The 18,756-nt window shown below is 44.3% G+C and overlaps 2 protein-coding genes across 3 annotated transcripts; one reads left to right on the top strand and one right to left on the bottom strand.

The window, feature by feature from the left end:
• The first annotated feature begins 73 nt into the window (after positions 1-73).
• On the top strand, positions 74-18,756 carry cmtm6 (CKLF-like MARVEL transmembrane domain containing 6). 2 transcript variants are annotated; one of them, XM_077720116.1, is made up of 5 exons: positions 74-332; positions 15,148-15,271; positions 16,056-16,232; positions 17,125-17,223; positions 17,802-18,756. In XM_077720116.1, the coding sequence occupies exons 2-5, from the start codon at positions 15,155-15,157 to the stop codon at positions 18,006-18,008; spliced, it is 600 nt and encodes a 199-aa protein (XP_077576242.1). In that variant the 5' UTR covers positions 74-332; positions 15,148-15,154; the 3' UTR covers positions 18,009-18,756. The 2 variants fall into 2 exon arrangements, with proteins under 2 accessions (XP_077576242.1, XP_077576241.1); XM_077720115.1 differs by lacking the exon at positions 74-332 and adding an exon at positions 13,815-13,940.
• cpne4a (copine IVa) lies at positions 4,277-13,326 on the bottom strand. The gene is made up of 16 exons (XM_077720117.1): positions 13,179-13,326; positions 11,871-12,051; positions 11,623-11,805; positions 11,485-11,556; positions 11,153-11,227; positions 10,037-10,120; positions 9,874-9,963; positions 9,681-9,779; positions 9,528-9,614; positions 8,647-8,706; positions 7,844-7,977; positions 7,719-7,773; positions 7,048-7,099; positions 6,289-6,422; positions 5,975-6,211; positions 4,277-5,568 (listed from the first exon to the last, which is right to left on the bottom strand). The coding sequence occupies exons 2-16, from the start codon at positions 12,039-12,041 to the stop codon at positions 5,437-5,439; spliced, it is 1,665 nt and encodes a 554-aa protein (XP_077576243.1). The 5' UTR covers positions 12,042-12,051; positions 13,179-13,326; the 3' UTR covers positions 4,277-5,436.

Raw genomic sequence — 18,756 nt, 5'->3', positions numbered from 1 at the left:
TGGCGAGCACATGGCCTCCTCACAGGTGTAGGGCATACGTCATCAATTATGATTGGCTGGTGATAGAGTGGACTAGCCAGAGCTAGCAAGTTGTATCTGGAGTGAACTGTACAAACAAATATATTGTTGTTTTGATTGAATAGTGCTTGTTGTCAAGCCACAATGGCCAAAAGGGGGAGAAATAATGGATTTGCTGGCACTTATTTATGGTCAAAGACATTTTCTAGATGGACTTTTCAAGAAAAGATGGATATTATTAAGACAACTCTGAAGTTAGCAAGCCTTTCACATCCGGGAATGGACAGAAATATGGATTAGCTTTCATGGCGATGGTGAGTAAATTGCCTAAAATTCCTAAATCACATTTCAATTGTATGAGGTTATTAATGATGTGGTGATGCAGTAAAGGTTTTATTGGCCATAAAATAGTTAATGAGGGTTGGATTGAGTCATATGTAGCACTACTGAAGGCGTAGGTTTGAAGTGTACGGCCTGCCACCCATTTTTGAGTCACTTCCTGTTTTTTTGGGATTTCCGGGTCACTTCCAGTTGTTTTTGGGGGATTTCTAGGTCACTTGTTGTTATTTTCAGGTTTCTTTCTCTTGGTTTTGCGGCTTTGACATGTCTGTTGATTTTGGATTTATTTAAAGAATTTTCGTGGCAAGGCAGGGTCACTTCCTGTTCATTTTGGGGCATTTCCAAGTCACTTCCTGTTTATTTTCGGTTGCTTTTTGTTGGCTTTGGAACATATACTAGTGAGGTCACTCTCTGTTAATTTGAGGATATTGCTGTTTTTTTTTTGTAATGACCAACCCTCCCAGACCCTTAAAAATTGGACATTTGGCATTCCAATGAGTTAAATATTAATGTGCTAAAATAATGAGGCGTACATGCATGTATGTTGGTTTCCACGCGTGTGTCATCCGTCATGTTTGTGGGGGCCGGCGCGAAAGATTCCGCAATCCGGGTTTGGCGCTGCCGGTTGCCATGGAAACCACTCAACTACCAGTATGCTGATGGGATTTCTACGACGTCCCGGCGGGTGGGGGGGAGTGAGTTTCAGTCATAAAAATGGTGATTTTTTTTCATGATATCGAGGGTGCCGGAGCCAAGCCCAGCAGCCAATCACGTAATACAATGAAACAAAATCACACTCGTATCTAACGACAAGTTAGCATCCAATTAGCCTAGCGTGTGTTCTTGGGATGTGGGAGGAAACCGGAGCACCCGGGGAAAACCCACGCAAGCCCACGAAAAACAAACAAACTTCACACTAAAGTGAGTACCCACTTGGGTTCGAACCCTCGACCCCAGAAATGTGAAACCCACGCAGGAACCGCTCAATCACCGTACCGCCCTGGATAACATATTCTTTATTGGACTAATAATGGATATGATGTGATATTATTGGACTGTTATCACAATTATGGTGATTTTTTTGTAAACGCAATGGTGCACTTTAAGTAGGCCACTGTGTTAGCATTAGCATACATTAGCATTTGTCGGAGAGAAGAAGCCTCCCCGGAGTCGACGTACGTACGTTTGTTTGTTTGTTTTAATGTAATGAGTTGTCCGCGGTCTCCGAACGAGACGGCGCTCCGACACCCCCCGCGAGGCCGCCACTGGCCACGGTAATTACCAGCCGCTGAAATTGGAGCCTTTTTAAGAGCAGCGCCGTTAACGGCGAACACTCGACCAATTCCAGGCAACGCTGTAATAATCTTGCAAATGATTTCTGTCAAAATGGCCACTCATTCTCCCCCTAAGGGCCAAAAAGTCATTTTTCTTGGAGTTATGATTTCCTTCAGAGGATAAACCGGGAACTTTCCGTGAGTTTTGAGGGGATATTGGGAGTTTTGTGCTGCTTTTACCAAGGTATGCTAGTCACTTCTGGCGAGGTAGCATTTTAGCATTAGCACTTTTATCGTAAAAAAAAAATCTCTAAATGATCTTAACAACGCTGTGATGCTATTGCTCATCGTATCCATGAAAAACAGTCCAATAAAGTGTTGGCGAACACGTGGCTCCCGAGCCACATTCGGCTCCCGGCCAAAATAAATGCCTCACTTTGCTTCTTATGACATGGTGCTTTTAATTCGTCTCTTATTTTGACACACTCCGATTCATCAGGGCCCTTTCACCTAAAAAATAAATGATATTTTAAAAAATGATATTTTAAAAAATTGGATTTTTTATGCTGCTTCTGACATAAGCTGTTTTGTCCTTTGCTCACGTAGTTTAAAATTTTGCATCTAACTTGTTTAGATCCCTACGCACCCGTCCCTAAGAGCCACCTATGGCTGGTGAGCCCAGCTTCAGTATGTCGCTGGTCGACAGACGTCCGTTTGTCGCTTTTGGGCTGGCAACAAAAAAAGGCCAGCAGAAGATAGATCCATTGATTGTTAGGCTGATGTTTTTTTCCAGTTTATTCACACGGCAAACATTGAAGAAGAAGAAGAAGAGTGTCCTCCTCTGTCGTTGCCACGGCAACAGCATCCCCACATACACACGCATGCATAATGAGTTGGAGGGCTGCCGTTTGCATTACTCTGTGTGTGTGTGTGTGTGTGTGTGTGTGTGTGTGTGTGTGTGTGTGTGTGCGGGAGAGAGGGAGGACCAATAAAAGAAGAAGAAGAAGAAGAATGTGTTTCTCCTCCTTTCTTTCTGGCTTTCTGCCGTCGTCAATCCCAACGAGGATTTTTTTTTTTACAGATCGGTCGGCGACTCGCTCCACCGCCGGGAATCGATGGAAGTCTTTACTCGGCGGGGACGTGGCAAAGTTTGGCGGCCAAATGTCACGGCCATGACTTTGGGTCGGTCGATAGCTGAAAATTCCACTCATCTAAGAACTTTTCAAACGTTTTTTTTTAAACTTTAGCAATGATTATTGTTGCTCTTGGCTGAAGAAAAATGACTAAAGAAGTCCGGGTAGGAAGCAGAATGTCCTTAAGTGACAGGAAATTAGCCAAAATGAACAGGGAGTGACATGAATGGTCCCAAAATCAATAGGAAAGTGACACAAAATGTCCCCCAAAAACCAGGAAGTGACACGAATGTCCCAAAATGAACAGGAAGTGATGGGAAATGAGCCAAAATGAGCAGGAAATTACACAAATGTCCCAAAATAAACAGGAACTGACACAAAATGAACAGGAAGTGACACGAATGTCCCAAAATGAACAGGAAGTGACACAAAATATCCCAAAATAAACAGGAAGTGACACCAATGTCGGTGGCCGTCCATGACGAGTTACAGCTTCCAGGAAATGAAACAGGAAGTGGACGGCGCGTTGCCCTTACTTGCGTCAGCCAAACGAGACGGAAAGCAATTTGGCGGCGCCAGATTGCGTCCACAGAAGATGAAAATTCATCAAAGCATTTTTTTTTCTCATGCGGGACGACAAAAGTTCCGTCGGAGGCCTCCGGGGGTGACGTGACCCCAAAAGCTCAAAGTCCACTGGCAAATTGTATTCCATAGAAATATTTCTATTTGAGCTCATCTCAGTCTGGTTTAATAACGACAAATATTTTGCCATCAGGACAAGGTTATTTGATTTCTTCTGGGATAGGCTCCGGCACCCTCCGCCATCCTTGTGAGGATATCATGCCATGCAGCATTTTAAATATGTTTTTAGTCGTGGTTTAAAATGGCGCTTGGTGTTTTGGTGGCGGAAAAAGATCCATCATTGAAAAGTGGCAGAAATGTGGACACCTGCGTCCCACCTGCCCACCAATTACTGTAAATTGGACGTCTCCCGAGAGGCGGGAAAATGGATGCCGAGGGGCACCCGCAGGAGATCCAATTTCAACCATTATACTGAAGAAAAATGGTGGCTCTTTTTTTTCATTTTTTTATCCATGTTTGCCACCTCGGATGGAAAATTTCTCTCTGCAAACAATTTTCCTGACTTTTCTGTTTGAAATAAGAGCAAATATTGACCTTGGCATATATTGGGGTTGCATCAAGGTCTCTTTATGTTCTGGGTGAGTTTGAAGGGGTTATTGCCCGTTCCAATCCAGTGTGGAAGTGGTTTGTGCGTGGGTCTCGCAGTCCTGGGGTCGTGGGTTCGATCCCCATGTGGAGTTTGTGTGTTATCCGAAGGTAAAAGCATGCACGCTAAGCTAATTGTATGCTAAATCGCTCCTAGCAACAAAGGATGGGTCGTTTGTCCCCCATCTGGTGCTTGTAATTGGCTGGGATAGGCTCCAGCACCCCCTGGGAAGGCACGCGCACATGCAAAAAGAAGACAAACTCCGATCGTGACGGTAACAAAAGTTTATTCGTGGCCATCGCGCCACGTGGCCGGCCGGTCCACCATCTCGTGTCAAACAGTTTCGCTTATGGAGCCAAAATGGCCGCCAGGAAGACAGAAGATCCCAAATAACGGAGGCTAGCTACGCTCATCAGGCTATCGGATATGTTATCGCATGCAAAAGCACACCGTCAAGTTTACCAAAAAAGTCCAAGAGTGGACATTCTTTCGTCCGCCCGCCCGGCATGCACCAACAACTGACTACAAAAGCCCGTGGCCCGCGGCGGTGTGCGGCTTGCGAGACGGGGGCGTGGCCAGTGCTAACGTGCTATCGTGCTATCGTGCTCCTACGGGCGCCAACGCTAACACAGGCAAGACGCTACATGCTTGTATTTTGTTCTCAGAACTATTGCTAATAAAACATTGGCCAGCTAGCTTGCATTCCCGCGTGTAAAAATCATTAGCCAATGAGCTGCCTTCAATGATGGGGGTGTGGTTAATGATAGGCTTAGAGCTACAGTTAGCTATAAGCCATGTGCCGATGAGATGTGGTTATGAAAACTAACTAGTTTGCTTTAGCTACGCTAAATTATTGTCCTTAAAAAATCATGGGCTAACTAGCTCGCTCCTGCTAAGCTAACTTGTTGTGCTTGAAATTAATTGGGGATGTAGCTTCTCTGTGCTAGATTATGCTAGTTTACACCACTCAATTCTTCCAGTAACCTTGGCTAGCCTCAGATAGCCTCTGCTAGTGGGAGGGTGCTTGACAATGGGGCTACGAATCAGCTATAGACGCTAATGAAACATGATTGGCTAACTAGCTAGCTCCCGTTAGTTTCCCCTAAATTTTTGTGCTTAAAGATCCTTGGCTGTGAAGCTAGCTTCTCCCCACATGCTAGCCGCATCCTTGCTAGCTAGCTAGTTATGGACCATGCACTAGCGACGCATTAGCAACTTTCCGTCTCGCAAGCCGCAAAAAAAGGCGCTAAGGCTTCTAAAGCGCTACAACGAGCTAGTCAGGCAAGGGGCTAGCTAACCCATCCATCGCATGCTCCCACACCAAACAGGAAGTCACGTCCTCAAACACAAACAAAGGAGGAAACGGGGGGGACTTGAGTCCAAAAAATTGTGCTTTTTTTTGGGGGGGGCGAGGGGAGGGCGCGTGGGACGTGGTTCCATGCGATCAGGGTCCGAAGGTCCTGGAGGCGTGGTATTGGCTGGCCACTTTGGGTTTGATGCCTCTACTGTTGTAGTAGTCCACCACCTGATTGGGAACCTCGGCCAGGACGCTCTTGGCCAACGCCGCCGGCGACGCCTGAGGCCACAAAACAAAACAAAACAAGTGCTTACGTTCCACCAGTCAACTTTTTCACTAATAAAATTCATTTTTTGGAATTTAAATGAGACATTATTCTCTTTTGAAAGCCAGCTGCAGGGCTTGGGAATGTGCGGCTCGCAAGCCAGACACGCCTCTATGGATGGATGTAAGCTTTTTTTCACTTCGGAACTGAATAATTAAATTTCGTAAGTGGGCGTGTACTTTATATGTAAATTCTCTATTTAATTCTCTTTTAATGGCTTAATGAATAATTTTTCCTATCTTTTGGGGACTTTTGCACCTGCCCAACAATTCTGGGTGTGCCCGTAGTCAGCTGGGACAGGCTCCAGCACCCCCCGCCAGGGTAAGCGGTTGGGAAAATGAAGGAATTGTTGAGTCTTACGTGCTTAAAGTTCCTGAAGGGCACAAACTGCACAATGTCTCTGAGGACGGGCTCGCCGCGGGGCGAGCGCAGGACGCCGTCGTCCCCGTCCAGCATCTGCATGTCCCCGAAGTCGGCGTTGCCCACGCCCACGATGATGACGGACATGGGCAGACGCGAGGCCTGCACGATGGCCTCCCGCGTGTCCGCCATGTCCGTGATCACGCCGTCCGTCAGGATCAGGAGGATGAAGTATTGCTGTCCCCGGGGAGACCGGTCACCGGTTAGCGGGACTGGGGACCGCCCCCAAAGTGGGAGGGAACTACTTTTCCTACCATGGCCTCTTTGGTGTGGAGCTCCTGGGAGGCGGAGTTAGCCACTTTGTGGATAATGGGAGCGATGTTGGTGGGTCCGTACAGTTGAAGTTTGGGTAAGCAAGCCTGGTACGCCTCCACCACGCCCTGGATACCTTCAAACACACACGGGGGTGTCAAAGTGGCGGCCCGGGGGCCAAAATATGGACCGACTTATCATTTTGTGCGGCCCGAGAAAATAAGTTTCTATTTTAGGATCAAATTCAAATTAAGAGTATAGATTTATACTACATTTATTAAAAAAATCTAAATATTATATCTGAAAAAGCCCACGTGAAACCAAATTGATGTTAAAGTAGCCCGCGAACCAACCCCAGTCTGACATCCTTGCCTAAAAAAAAAAAACACAACAAAAAACTAATTTCCGAACAAAAGCCACCCGAGTCTTGGTCGCGACCGGTTCAAACGAGGCAAAACGGTTTGAGAACGGTCGCCGAGTGAACGGTTAGCGCTTGCTACATGACCTTTAAGACGCCAGACACCGTTAGCGCCTAGCTTAGTTCATTTTAGCGACAGCTCTGACGCGCATCCAATTAGAGCCCTGGACCGAAAGGCATCCAAAATAATCCTCGTTTACAGTTTAGATCAATTGTAGGCACATTTTTTGCACCCCCAATGCCAGCCAACCAATCATAGCCATATCTTAGACAATTTAGCATGTAATTAGCTTAGTATGCCTATTTTATATTTATATTTTGCACGTATTTGCCAAGGACTCACCTGCACACTCTGGATTCTCCTCGTTAAAATTCACCGCAAAGTCATGGGAGACCTGCAGGGGGAGGAAGAGGACAAATAAGGTGGACGGACGGATTGATGGACAGAAAGACGGGTTCTTTCATGTCTGTATGCGCTCCCCAAAACTTCAATCGCCCACGTCGACCTTTTCATCTTTTATGTATTCATATTTGCCCGTGGCTCTTGCGCTCGTCCGCTCTTTGTTTGTTAGCATTTAGCGATTTTTTGTCGAATTTTTCGGCTCCCGTTTCGGTGTCCCAATTTCGTTGAAGTAGGAGGGCTGGACAAATATTCATTTGCTGTCACCCTCCCACTTCAAAAGGATTGGACATGTACCAAAGATAAATTCATTTGAATTCATGTCATATACACAAAAAAAGCCGCCTTTCATCGCCCCTACCAAAGTGGCTTTGGGGTGGCCATCTTGGTAGGGGCAACCATCCCATTCAAGTCAAAGCAGTGACTTTAAAATAAAGTCGCAACTTGTTTATATTAACATATAATCATTTGAATAATGCCTTTGATTAATTTAAATAATTCTGTACATTTTTTCTAAACAATTTACATTATTAGTTGAATTTATTAAAGCCATTTAAACCATTATTTAAATTCATTTAAACCATTCATTTTTATCATTTTACGCCAAACTTTACCTTGTAGTCAGGTGGGATGCGAGCGCCAAACCCAAACGCCGGGAACATTTTGTCACTGAAAGAAGAAAAAGAAGGGGTTGGCGATTGGTCGCGGGTCTTAATCCAGTCGTCCAATAACGGCCCACCTGTCGTAGTCTTGGCAGATCTCGCCCACGGCGACCAGCGCCTTCAGGTACTCGTTGGGCCGGTACGGGTGGATGTAGTGCAGAGAGCAGCTGTTGCGAGGGTCGCCGTTGGACGCCGTGAAGTCGATGGCCACCTGGTGGGGACAGAGGACTGTCACGGGGCGGCCGACGTCCAATCCATTTCAACCAGAAGGCCTGGCTGACTTTTAGGGCCCTTGTGGGTCACTTCCTAAACATTCTGTTCACTTGTCCTTGTCCTTTGATTGCACTCGGGGGCCATTTTGGGTCAGGGTCTATTGGCTCAATTCTTGTTTATGTGGGCTCATTTCTGTTGATTTTTGGGGTACTTCCAGATGATCTGATGACTTCCTGTCCAATCATTGTCCTTTTTATTGATTTTTGGGTCATTACCTGATGTCTTGGGGACATTTTTTGTCATTTCCTGTTTATTATCTGTCACTTTCTTGACTTTTTGCCTCGGCCGCCAACTTTGATTGTGCGTTCGACGCCGACTATAACCTCCCCCTTTTATTTTGAAAGGGGCTCCCGCTTCATCCCCGTTTCGCCGCGTGGACACGGCGCCGGCCCCCCCGTCCTCCAGGCGGCGGCGGGGCCGTCGGGACGGGCACGACCGCGGCCCTCTAAGTGGGACACCGGGGCGGCGGGGCGGTGTTGCCTTGGTTACGGTTGCCGTGGCAACCCCGGCCGGCCGGACCGCTCCGGGTTCCCGCCGCCCTTCTCCGGCGAAAACGAGAAGGCGGGAGGGACGCTGACCTGGATGGCGTCGGGGCTGCTGCGCTCACCGTAAATTGGATCTGGCAGCCCCCCATGATGTAATCCAGGAAAGAATGCATCTTGATGATCTGGGTTAAATTAAAAAATAATAAATATATTAACTTTGAACGTGGAAGTGACCTCTGACCTCTCAAACGTCACTTTAATGCTAAATTGTACTGCGCTGAAGATGGGAAATGGGAATGAAGTGGAGCGGGGATGGCTGAGGGGTTCTGGGGGACGGGGAGGGGGCGAGGGGGAGTCCGCTGTCCCCTCGACTGGTTCGCTGGGATGGCGGATCAGGGGAAGCGGAACAATGGAATGAGGGCATCAAGAAGCACAGCAAAATGACAAGGAAAATGCACTTTCTAGTAAAAAAACTGTTGATTTTTGCAACAACAACTAAAATCTGAAATTTCTTATGGATAAGTGGTTAGAATGTTGGCTTCGCAAGTTTGTGTTCGTGGGTACGAGCCCAAGTGGGTCCTGGGTCCTGAGTTTGCCTGTTTGTGTGGGTTTGGTTGTTGGGGATTGGCTGCCTTGCAGTTCAGGGAAGTCCCCTGCCTGGCCCCTGGAGTTAGCTGGGATAGGCTCCAGCACCCCCGGCGACTCTTGCGAGGATACGGGCTTTAGAAAATGAATGAATGATTTTTTTTATTGCGGCCGACATGCTGTTCTCGTCTTGATGCCCTGCGATTGGCTCTTAAATGAATTTAGGTGGCCGGGGTGGGCTCCGGCACCCCCGTGAGGATAGAAAATGAAGGAATGTATAACAAATGCAGTGATGTGTCATTGTTAATGAGCTCTATTCTATTGGCCGTCCTCATTAGGGGAAGCGGCCGCTCTAGTTCCGTCTATTGGCTCCGCCCCAATTCGGAAAGCGGACGATAGGTCCCTCCCACTGGCTTACCTTGCACTGGTTGAGGATGACGATGCCAGAGTTCTTGTAAGCCTTCTTCTTCACTTTGTATTTGGAGTTGATGCACGGCCACTGCACCTGCCCACATGCAACTTTCAGACCGGCCGCGGTCGATTGTGGGAGGAGCTACGGGGGAGGGGCTACCTGGCGTCCCTCGATGGCGCCCCGCATCTCCTGGAAGGTAGCCTCGAATTCGCCGATGTAGTCGTGCTTCCCGTTGGAGTCCCAGTCCCACACGGTGCACTGGGGGAGAGGGAGAAGAAAAGGGGAGGGGCCAGCAAAACAACGGTGAAAGGACCGCCCCCATTGGACGTCCAATGGCAGCTGATGTGCTTGCCTGCAGCTTGCGCTGGTGGTCTCCGTTGCAAAGCGAGTTGAGGGAAACTTTGAAAGTATTCCACACGGGGTTCAAGTTGTTCATCACCGTCTGTGAACCAAACGGTAAAAAGAAGGCGTGGGGGGCGTGGCTTGGCAGGGCGTGGCCTGGAGACAAGTCCCACCTCTGTCCTGTAGACCAGCTGCAGCGTGGCGTCCTCGTTCAGGCGGTAGATTTCCAGGAAGGGATCCGACTTGCTGAAAAAGTCCTAAATGGAACGGAGTTGACCAATGTGTGAGAGCAAAATATATGTGTGAGATCACGTTTTATAGTTGAATGGAAGAGCATTTCATGTATAAATATGTAGTACGTATGTACACGTGTATATAGGAACTCACTAGTACTGTTTGAGTTTTGAATGTGTGTGAGAGCATTTGAAAATGTGTGAGAGTATTTTAATGTGTGAGAAGATTTGAATATGTGACAGTCATTGAATATCAGATGAGTTGAAGTTGCGTGAGAGTTGGTAAGCATTCAAAATTTAACAAAAAGTGAGTGTGTTGGAAGGCGTTTGAAGTTTGAATGTGTGAGAATAATTCAGGGGTGGTGTAAGAGTGTTTATGTTGTGTAAGAGTCAAGATTTCAGTCATACAAGTAGGCTTTCAAAATAATCAATAATGGCTGACGACGTTTTATTACTGGGATGGCAAGTTTTTCGCTTGTGTCTATGTGTAAGAACAATTCCAGAGTGGAGAAATCGAGTTTAAGTTATGTGAGAGTAAGCATTTCACTCGTATAAGTAGCCATTAAAAAGTCAATAATGGCTGACAGTGATGTAGTTGTGTTTATGTTTGGGAAGAATTCAATCGTGGCCTATTCGGGTTTAAATTGTGAGAGAGTAAGCGGAAAATTATTTTACCAGTCGTGGGTTTAAAACAGTTGCAATTGTACATGAGAGCATTTCAAAGTCATTTTAGAGACGTTAAAAATGGTTCAGAAATGCGCTATCAATGTGTGAGAACATCTTGCATATGTGGAGGAAATTACTAGTGTGTGAGAACATTCACTTGGATATTCCATGTTTGTGTGTGTTTGTGTGAGATGGCATTTTGGTGGCATGTAATGAGAAAAAATCGTTAAACCTGCGAGAACATTTCAGCCATGCAAGAAAGCCCCAAAATTCCATTAGCGAGCCTGAGAGCATTTTAGTTGGGGATAATCCTCTTGTGTGTCCTTGACGGGCTTTTCTAAATGTGTGTGTGAGAGTGTGGGCGTGAGAGAGTGTGTGTTTGTAAGTTACCTTGTCGTCCAACTTTCTGGCGCTGAAGGAAAGCTCGATGTAGTCGTCGTTCCCCGTCAACTCCTCGGCTGAAATCTAAACACACGATTGGACGCCGATTTAACGTGTCGCCAACGCTTTGGCTCCCATTGACGTCTATAGGCGTCCAATCCCTTTGGACTGGCAGGGTAAGTGTCCCAAAATAGAGAGGAAGTGACCTATTTCTAGCCCAAAATAGCCTGAAATTGCCCCCAAATCCATGAAAATGCCCCATTTAAAAAGCCAAACAACCAACAGGAAGTGGCCCAAATTGGAAATTAAAAGTGGTCAACATTTTCTTGCCATTTTCTCACCGTGATGATGGTTTTGCCCACGTTTCCTCCCGGCCTCAACAGCGCTTTGGATAACTTCCTCTGCGATACGATCTGGGGGCGGGTAAGCGTCAGAGTTAGTGAAAGGGGGCGGGGCGAAGGGGGAAGGGGTGGGCTTACCTGTCCCAAAGTGCACTCCACGGCGCCCAGGAAGTCGGCGTCTTTGGCGCCGTTGTAGTTGCCGTTGTTAATGTCGTGAAGCTCGAAGCGCAAACGTTGCACCTCTTCAAAATAAAAGTCCAGCGTGAAGACTTTGGAGTAGGACGGGTTGACGCAGCTGCGCATCACCTCCGTGCGGTCCACCTGAAATGGCGGGACGGTCGGAATTTTAAAATGGGGTGGCGCTAGGGGAGTCGGCAACGTGGCACCTCCATCCAACGGCCGTGCGACTGCATATTGAGGACCACGCAGGGGTCGGGCTTGGAGAGCGCGTCGCGATCGCTGATGCCTTTGCACGTCAGCCTCAGTTCCACTTTGGTCAGGCACGCCGACTCCAGCAGGCCCAGCGAGTCGCACGCCGACTCGTACGCGTCGCTCATCTCGCCGTTTCTGCCAGGGGAGGGGGAATTTCTCGCTCGTTAATGAGCCAAAGTGGATAAAGTGTGACCCAAGATGGAGTGGCGGTGGCCCCAAAATGCCCCGAAATGGATCGGGTGTGACCCAAAATGCGTCAAAATGGATGGACAGTGGCCCCAGAATGTGGCAAAATGGACGGCAAGTGACCCAAAATGGTCGTAGTATAACCCAAAATGCGCCAAAATGGACGGGATATGACACAAAATGGACAGGGTATGACACAAAATCCGCCAAAATGGAAGGGGTATGACCTAAAATGGACGGGGTGTGACCCAAAATGGACGTGTAGTGGCCCCAAAATGTGCCAAAATGGACGGATATGAGCCAAAATGGACCGGGCGTGACCCAAAATAGAGGGGTAGTGGCCCCAAAATGCCCCAAAATGGAGGAACAGCGGCCTTAAATCAACGAAAAGTGAGCCGTAACTGCTCTAAAGTTGCCCGGAAAAGACTGGAAATGTGACACAAGTTTTTTTTTAACACCCAAAAGACAAAATGGAAGGTGAATTGATTTCCCCCATTTTGGGCCAAATTGCCAAAAGAAAAAGAAGCCTGATACCTGCCATTCAAAATTGATTCTGTCAATCAACCTCTTGGAAAATGGTGAATTTAATCAAAACTGTAGGACCATTACCATTTTTAACATGTTTTTGGAAAAAAATGACCTTTTTGGATCAACATAAAAAATCCCAAGCCAGTCAGATTTTTTTCAAAGTTGCCAGAGATGACAATCGGTCAAAGTGCGGATGACAATGTCAAAAAAAGTCAAAAAAAAAAAAAAAAAAAAAAAACGGTGTTTTCTCGGTGGGTAACAAAACTGTAACTAAACAAAAAATGGTCATTTTAGCGGCACCCTCAACAGAGGACAAAGAACATCTTATACATCTCCCCGATAACCATCGGTAATCGAACAAAACCCCCCGATTTGGCACCCCGGCGTGCGTTAATGGAGGATTCCATACATGCAAAATCCATGAGAAGAAAGGAAGAGCACTTGTGAAGAAGACGATGAAGATGACAAGAGGAGGAAGAGGATGGAAGGAAGTGCAGGAATGTGGATGGAGTTTTGCCGGCTTTTTTAATTTTTAATTTTATTTTTACCTGTTGTTTTCAGGTGCGAGGAAAAAATGGCGGCGTGACAAAGTTTGGGCTTTTTGGGCTCTCAGCTGTCATTAACGACGCACACCTTCATCCTCTTCCTCCTCCTCGTCTTCTGTCTCTACTGTCTCCTTAAACACTGGGAAAGCCCGCGGTCGCGCACGCGCATGCACGCGCGGCAGGGGAGAGAGAGATTTATGTCAGGACGCCCTCTGGCAGGTGATTAGTGGTACTGCATAACAGATGAACCAGAGCTGGTTTGAAATATAAGCATAGTTTCATTGATCGCATTGTAGGTTTGTCAAATTCAAGGAAAATTTTAGTCGTCTTTGTTCGGATTTATTGTTTTTATTTATTCCAATCAATTTTAGTTAGGAGGACCGACAGCTGCTCTTTTATTTGATTTCACTTTTTTGGTCAAGGTACAGAAATGAGGGTTAAAAAGGATTTCATATCTATGGCTGTGGTAGCAAAAGAGTTAAAAGTTACTCTGAATCACAAATGTCACGTTTATTTGACTAGATTAATCGTCATTCTACATGTTTTATACTAATATAGTGAACATGCAGTCTCTCATTAGTATTAATGTTAGTTTTTTCAATTCTAGTTTAGACTCTTATTTTGTTTAACCGGAAATGGTGTGGGTGCTTCCACTCTTTAGCTTGAGGTGAAAGTAAAACTCAATGCGGAAGTTGTGATCTACTCATTTTTTGGGCTGCAAAACTCCACGACTTGTCACGATTTCGGTGGCAAACTACTTGAACGGTGAGTCAAACTAAACAAACTAAACAAACAAAAACCTTTTATATAAAACTTTAAGAGGTTTTCATTGAATTGCCGCAGAATTAACACGTAGTTTCACTTCTGCAAGACAAGCGCAATTGTTTACCAAACTGCGTCAGATATTCAAACCATTTTTAAAAATTCTTTCTTGTTGTAGTCTTAATATTTACAAACACATCACTAAAGACATTAATTAGTCTTAAATTGTCCTCGCATGTTTTTTTGTGTTTGGTTTTCAAGAAAAACTTATTTTACAGCAGCAAACCAACGGAAAATGTTGATTAATTTTACAATTTCGTGCAACAATTAGTCTTCTAATGACGAATTTTCCTCGGAATCCACTGTTAGAAGGAACATTTTTCTTTTTGCTCTTGAAAATATGACTTTTATTTCCAGTTTGAACATGTGGTGCTACTTTGCTAAATTATCCAGCATGTTTTTAAGCACCAGTATTATAAAATAAAACATAACTAATCCAGCATAACACCCCAAAAAACACAGAACGATACTAAAATATCCAACTTTATCGCGATAAAAAAGACGTAATACTAGATGCCATTTTCGATAAAACCTGGTTTAAAAAACATGAGATATTTCCTTAAACGAACTCTTGCAAACAGACTTGAAGTCATGTGGCAACCAATCATACTTTCAAGTACTAGTTTATCATAATTAAAACGTCCAATCAATTTTGAGGCTATTCATATTATGAATGTTTTCTTTTTTTCTAAAATTGCTTGAGAAAGAAGAAAGTTATGAGGTGATTTAATGTCAAATGCATTGACTTTAATGGGCATCTTGCCCCTGCCAACATGGCTGCCGAGAGGCCATGTTGACAGGGGGCAGAATTTTTTTCCCCTGCTTCTACCATGAATTGAAATGATTTTATCCACTTTCAATGGATATTACCCTTGATATCAAACAATGATTGGACGCCAAACGATTGGATGTTTGTCATCACCTCAGGTGGGGCAACTAGCGCATGTTTTCGTCAAGGTGGCCATCTTGGGTAGGGCGAACAACAGTTGGAAATGAGAACTGAAAAGGGATCAGAATGTCACTAGCTAGCTAACGATCGCCAACGATGCCTTTGCAAGCTAATGTTTAAAAAATATATACAAATTTTTGTATACTTATGTGTGTTGACTGATTTTCAAAAATCTTTTTTTATGGTTTATGTCTGGCTCAGTTGGATCATGGCCCAAGATGAAGTCTACTCGTCCACTACCATGCCGGAGCCGAACGCCGGTTGTTGTCGGGTCCCGTCCGAGTATCTGGACAAAGTGCGCTTTGCCGTCAAGCTTCTGGAAGTGGTGAGTCGCCCGTCGGCCAATCACGTCGTCGGCGAGAGCTTCTCCAACGTCCTCTAAATAGTTTCTCCAAATTCTCAAGTGCTGGCCGCCAATCGCCCTTCCTTTTGCGGCTGGGCCGCGGGAAGTGCCCAGCGGGAAGTGAAAGTGCTGCCGTTAGCACATCCGTTAGCTCGCTGCTACGTTAGCACATTGCTGCATTCAGGGGCGGAAGGCGGGAAACTTTTAGCCAGGAGCTCCTCTCGTTTGAATTGGGTGACTTTTCGTACCCGATTATAAGATGAGGTGGTCGTAAGGCACAGGTGTCAAAGTGGAGGCCCGGGGGCCAAATGTGGCCCGCCGACTCATTTTGCGTGGCCCGGGAAAGTCAATCACGAATGCCGACTTTCTGTTTTAGGATGAAATTAAAATAAAGAATAGAGATGTATATTAAATGTCCTGATTTACCCCTTTTAAATCAATCATTGAAATTTTTTAATCCATTTTTCTGTGATTTTAGTTCAGAAATCGTTTGGTCAATTCTTAAAATATAAAATAAAAAAGGTCTTTTAGTTGCGCCTTATAGTGCGTAAAATACGCTTTGTGTTAATGTGATTGGTTGGAAAATGTCTAAATCAGGAGAGTTAAAAGTCCAAAAAAATGTCGGAATTCTGACAATGCAATTGTTTTCTGCAATTATTTCCATGTCTTATGGACTTTGATGGCCAGATGCATGATGGGAAACGTCATTTGGTAAAAGTTCCCGATTTAACAATGATGCTTTGACTCCTCCCGTCGCTTTTGGCAGCTGCTGTCCATGATGGCGTTCATCTTGGAGGAGGTGGTCAGCGTGTGCAATTACTGCACGGCGCTGGACTTTTTTGAGTTGGCCAGCTGCACGTCCTTCCTCTTCACGGCCCTCCTCCTCATCCTCCTCTCCACCAAATTGCATGACAAAGTGGGAATCGAATGCTGGTCCAAAATGGTGAGAAGCACGCCGTAGAAAAAAAAAACTTTGGTTTTAAGGCTTTGAAAGACGACGTTGGGTTTTTGTCGGAAGCAAATCGTCCCAAAAAGTCACGTGACCACAACCGAGGCTTTTGCTGTCACGACAGGAAGTATTTGGGCTTTTAAATGCTGACTCGACATGTTTGCCTAGATGACTTTTTGTAGCGTGGGTGGGTGCGCCCGAGGCCCGGGGGCCAGTTTCACCGCGCCAATTTTTTTTTGGCGGACCGCAAATGTGCGTTATTTTGTTTCTCAAGAAACATTTACATTTCTTTAGTACTTGTCAAAATAAAATACAGAAAAGGAATAATACATCCATCAAGGAATATATGTAAATAGTACAAAAAATAAAACTGAACATTTATAAAAAATATGATGCGGTTTTCCCTTTTTTTATTTAAAAAAACAGAAAATAATAAAAAAAAAAATGCTGTTTTCCCTTTTTGTATTAAAAAAGCCCCAGAAAATTTAAAAAAACATGCTATGCGGGTTTCCCTTTTTATATTTTAACAAAAACTGAAAATTTTAAAGAATATGTTACATGGTTTTCCCTTTTTGTATTAAAAAAAAAAAAAAACTGAAAATTAAAAAATATATATTATGCAATTTTCCCTTTTTGGATTGATTTATGTTTATAAATGCTGGATAAAAAAAATAAATAAGATAAATATTCCTTTAAAGAGCCAATTCATTGCTTGTTGAAATAATGCCCCAGCACCCCTCGCGACCCTTGCGCTTCTGAAAAGGAAGGAATGAAAAATGTAGAGTGATTTTGGTCCTTGACTTGAGTTATTTTATTCTTTTTTTTTTTTGGCGATTTATCCGCCTGAAATTGCCATGCTAATATTTTTTAATTTTGATGATTTCAGGACTTTGTGTACACGCTGATCATGGCTTTGCTTTTCCTCATCGCCTCCATCGTCTTTGCTGCCCGCAACAACGACAGCCGTCTTGAAAAAAGTGCCGTGGTGAGTAAAACATTCCTACTTTTATCACTAAAAATCATAAACAACAATAATTATCTCATTCATACTAACAGACTTTTTAGGTCAAAAGTGTGTGTGTGTGTGTTAATGAGTTTTGCTGACTCATGCTAAGCAAGCCCTTTTACATATTAAGCTGGAATGGCTAAATTGTGTTCAAATAGGTTACTTTGCAAAGCTATATCTCATTCAAGAATTCATAAAAAATATTATTATTATTATTTACTGTTTTTTACTTCAGTGCTGAGTTCTGGTAGCAAGAGTGGCTTCAGCTTATGAGTTTCTGTGTGGATTTTCACATTTTTATGAACTTAAAAAATAATAAAAATTTTCATTATTATTATTTTTAATTTTTTACTTCAGTGCTAAGTCCTAGTAGCAAAAGTGGCTACTGCTTCCGAGTTTCAGTGTGGATTTTCACTTTTTAAAAATGATAGCGGAAAAAAATCGTAAAGTAGTGAATGCGCGATAATCGAGGGATTACTGTAATGGCATCCTTTGCCTAAAACGGGCCACTTTCCATCCTTTATTTTTTCACCTTTTGAACCCTTTTCCTCCAACAGGCATTTGGTTTCCTAGCAACACTGGCTTTCGCCTTTGACCTCTTCCTATTTTGGAAGACGTACGGCCTTCCCTTCTCCAGGGGCGCCAGACCTCCGCCCGGCAACTACGTCGACAACATCGACGACGGCGACGAGGTCCGACCGTCGGACGTGGAAGCTCCCGCTGAAACGGACAAATTCAACACGGACGCTGGCACGGCCGAATGAATGAGTTTGCTTGTCGCTCCACTCGGTGGACACTTCGAAAGGTCAAACATTTTACTCACTAGGTGGCGCTCTAGTGGGTCTGACTTCCTCTTTTTGGCTATTTGAGGCCTGACACTCAGGAAAGAAAACATCGCCTTTTCCATTTTTTTTTGTATTTGCAATCTACTGTTTGATTATTATATGCCAGACACACAACCAAGTCGATAAAAGATGTTCTAAAATTCCATAATGTCACATTTGTTCTGTAAATATTATTTCACGCAATCACGTTCAAAGAAATGTTTGTCGCAAAAGCAAATTAAAATATTGACAATGCATAACTAGTAACTTCTTTATACTATATGCTGGAGTTTTTGATATAGGACCACTATACTTTATTTCAATTCCTAATCAATGGTTTATGCCTATATGTCGAAAGGTTTGAATCTTTGCTTACTTGCTTAAAAACTTGAATCTTTTTGTCTAACTGCTGATTCATGGTGTTTTGGTGTTGTGTAAAATCATGATGCAAAATATAAACGGTTCGGAAAGTTGTGCCTTCATTAAATACTAATTTTCGATATATCGTTGTAATGTTTGATGTTTTTGTAGTGTGCATTTGTGTTTCTTTGTGAAAAATAAGCAAGGCATGTATCATGTTTGTATTTCATGTGCCTTTTCATTGATTACTTGTAATAAAACTATGTTCAATCTAATTACCTGAGCATAATGAAAAAGGAATGAATGAATAAATATTACGATATCAATA

The sequence above is a fragment of the Stigmatopora nigra genome, chromosome 7 (genome assembly GCF_051989575.1).
Source record: "Stigmatopora nigra isolate UIUO_SnigA chromosome 7, RoL_Snig_1.1, whole genome shotgun sequence".
Lineage (NCBI taxonomy): Eukaryota > Metazoa > Chordata > Actinopteri > Syngnathiformes > Syngnathidae > Stigmatopora > Stigmatopora nigra.
The sequence above is the reverse complement of the archived record's forward strand: the minus strand, read 5'-3'. Positions and strand labels throughout refer to the sequence as shown.

What these genes read in the sequence shown, in the direction of transcription:
- cmtm6 (XM_077720116.1), top strand. Translation starts at nt 15,155, where the DNA reads ATGGCCCAAGATGAAGTCTACTCGTCCACTACCATGCCGGAGCCGAAC. An exon ending in CCGTCAAGCTTCTGGAAGTG is followed by an intron (nt 15,272 to 16,055) that starts GTGAGTCGCCCG and finishes CGCTTTTGGCAG; the next exon opens with CTGCTGTCCATGATGGCGTT. An exon ending in GTCTTGAAAAAAGTGCCGTG is followed by an intron (nt 17,224 to 17,801) that starts GTGAGTAAAACA and finishes TTCCTCCAACAG; the next exon opens with GCATTTGGTTTCCTAGCAAC.
- cpne4a (XM_077720117.1), bottom strand. Translation starts at nt 12,041, where the DNA reads ATGAGCGACGCGTACGAGTCGGCGTGCGACTCGCTGGGCCTGCTGGAG. An exon ending in CGCACGGCCGTTGGATGGAG is followed by an intron (nt 11,806 to 11,870) that starts GTGCCACGTTGC and finishes CCGCCATTTCAG; the next exon opens with GTGGACCGCACGGAGGTGAT. An exon ending in TGGAGTGCACTTTGGGACAG is followed by an intron (nt 11,557 to 11,622) that starts GTAAGCCCACCC and finishes ACCCGCCCCCAG; the next exon opens with ATCGTATCGCAGAGGAAGTT.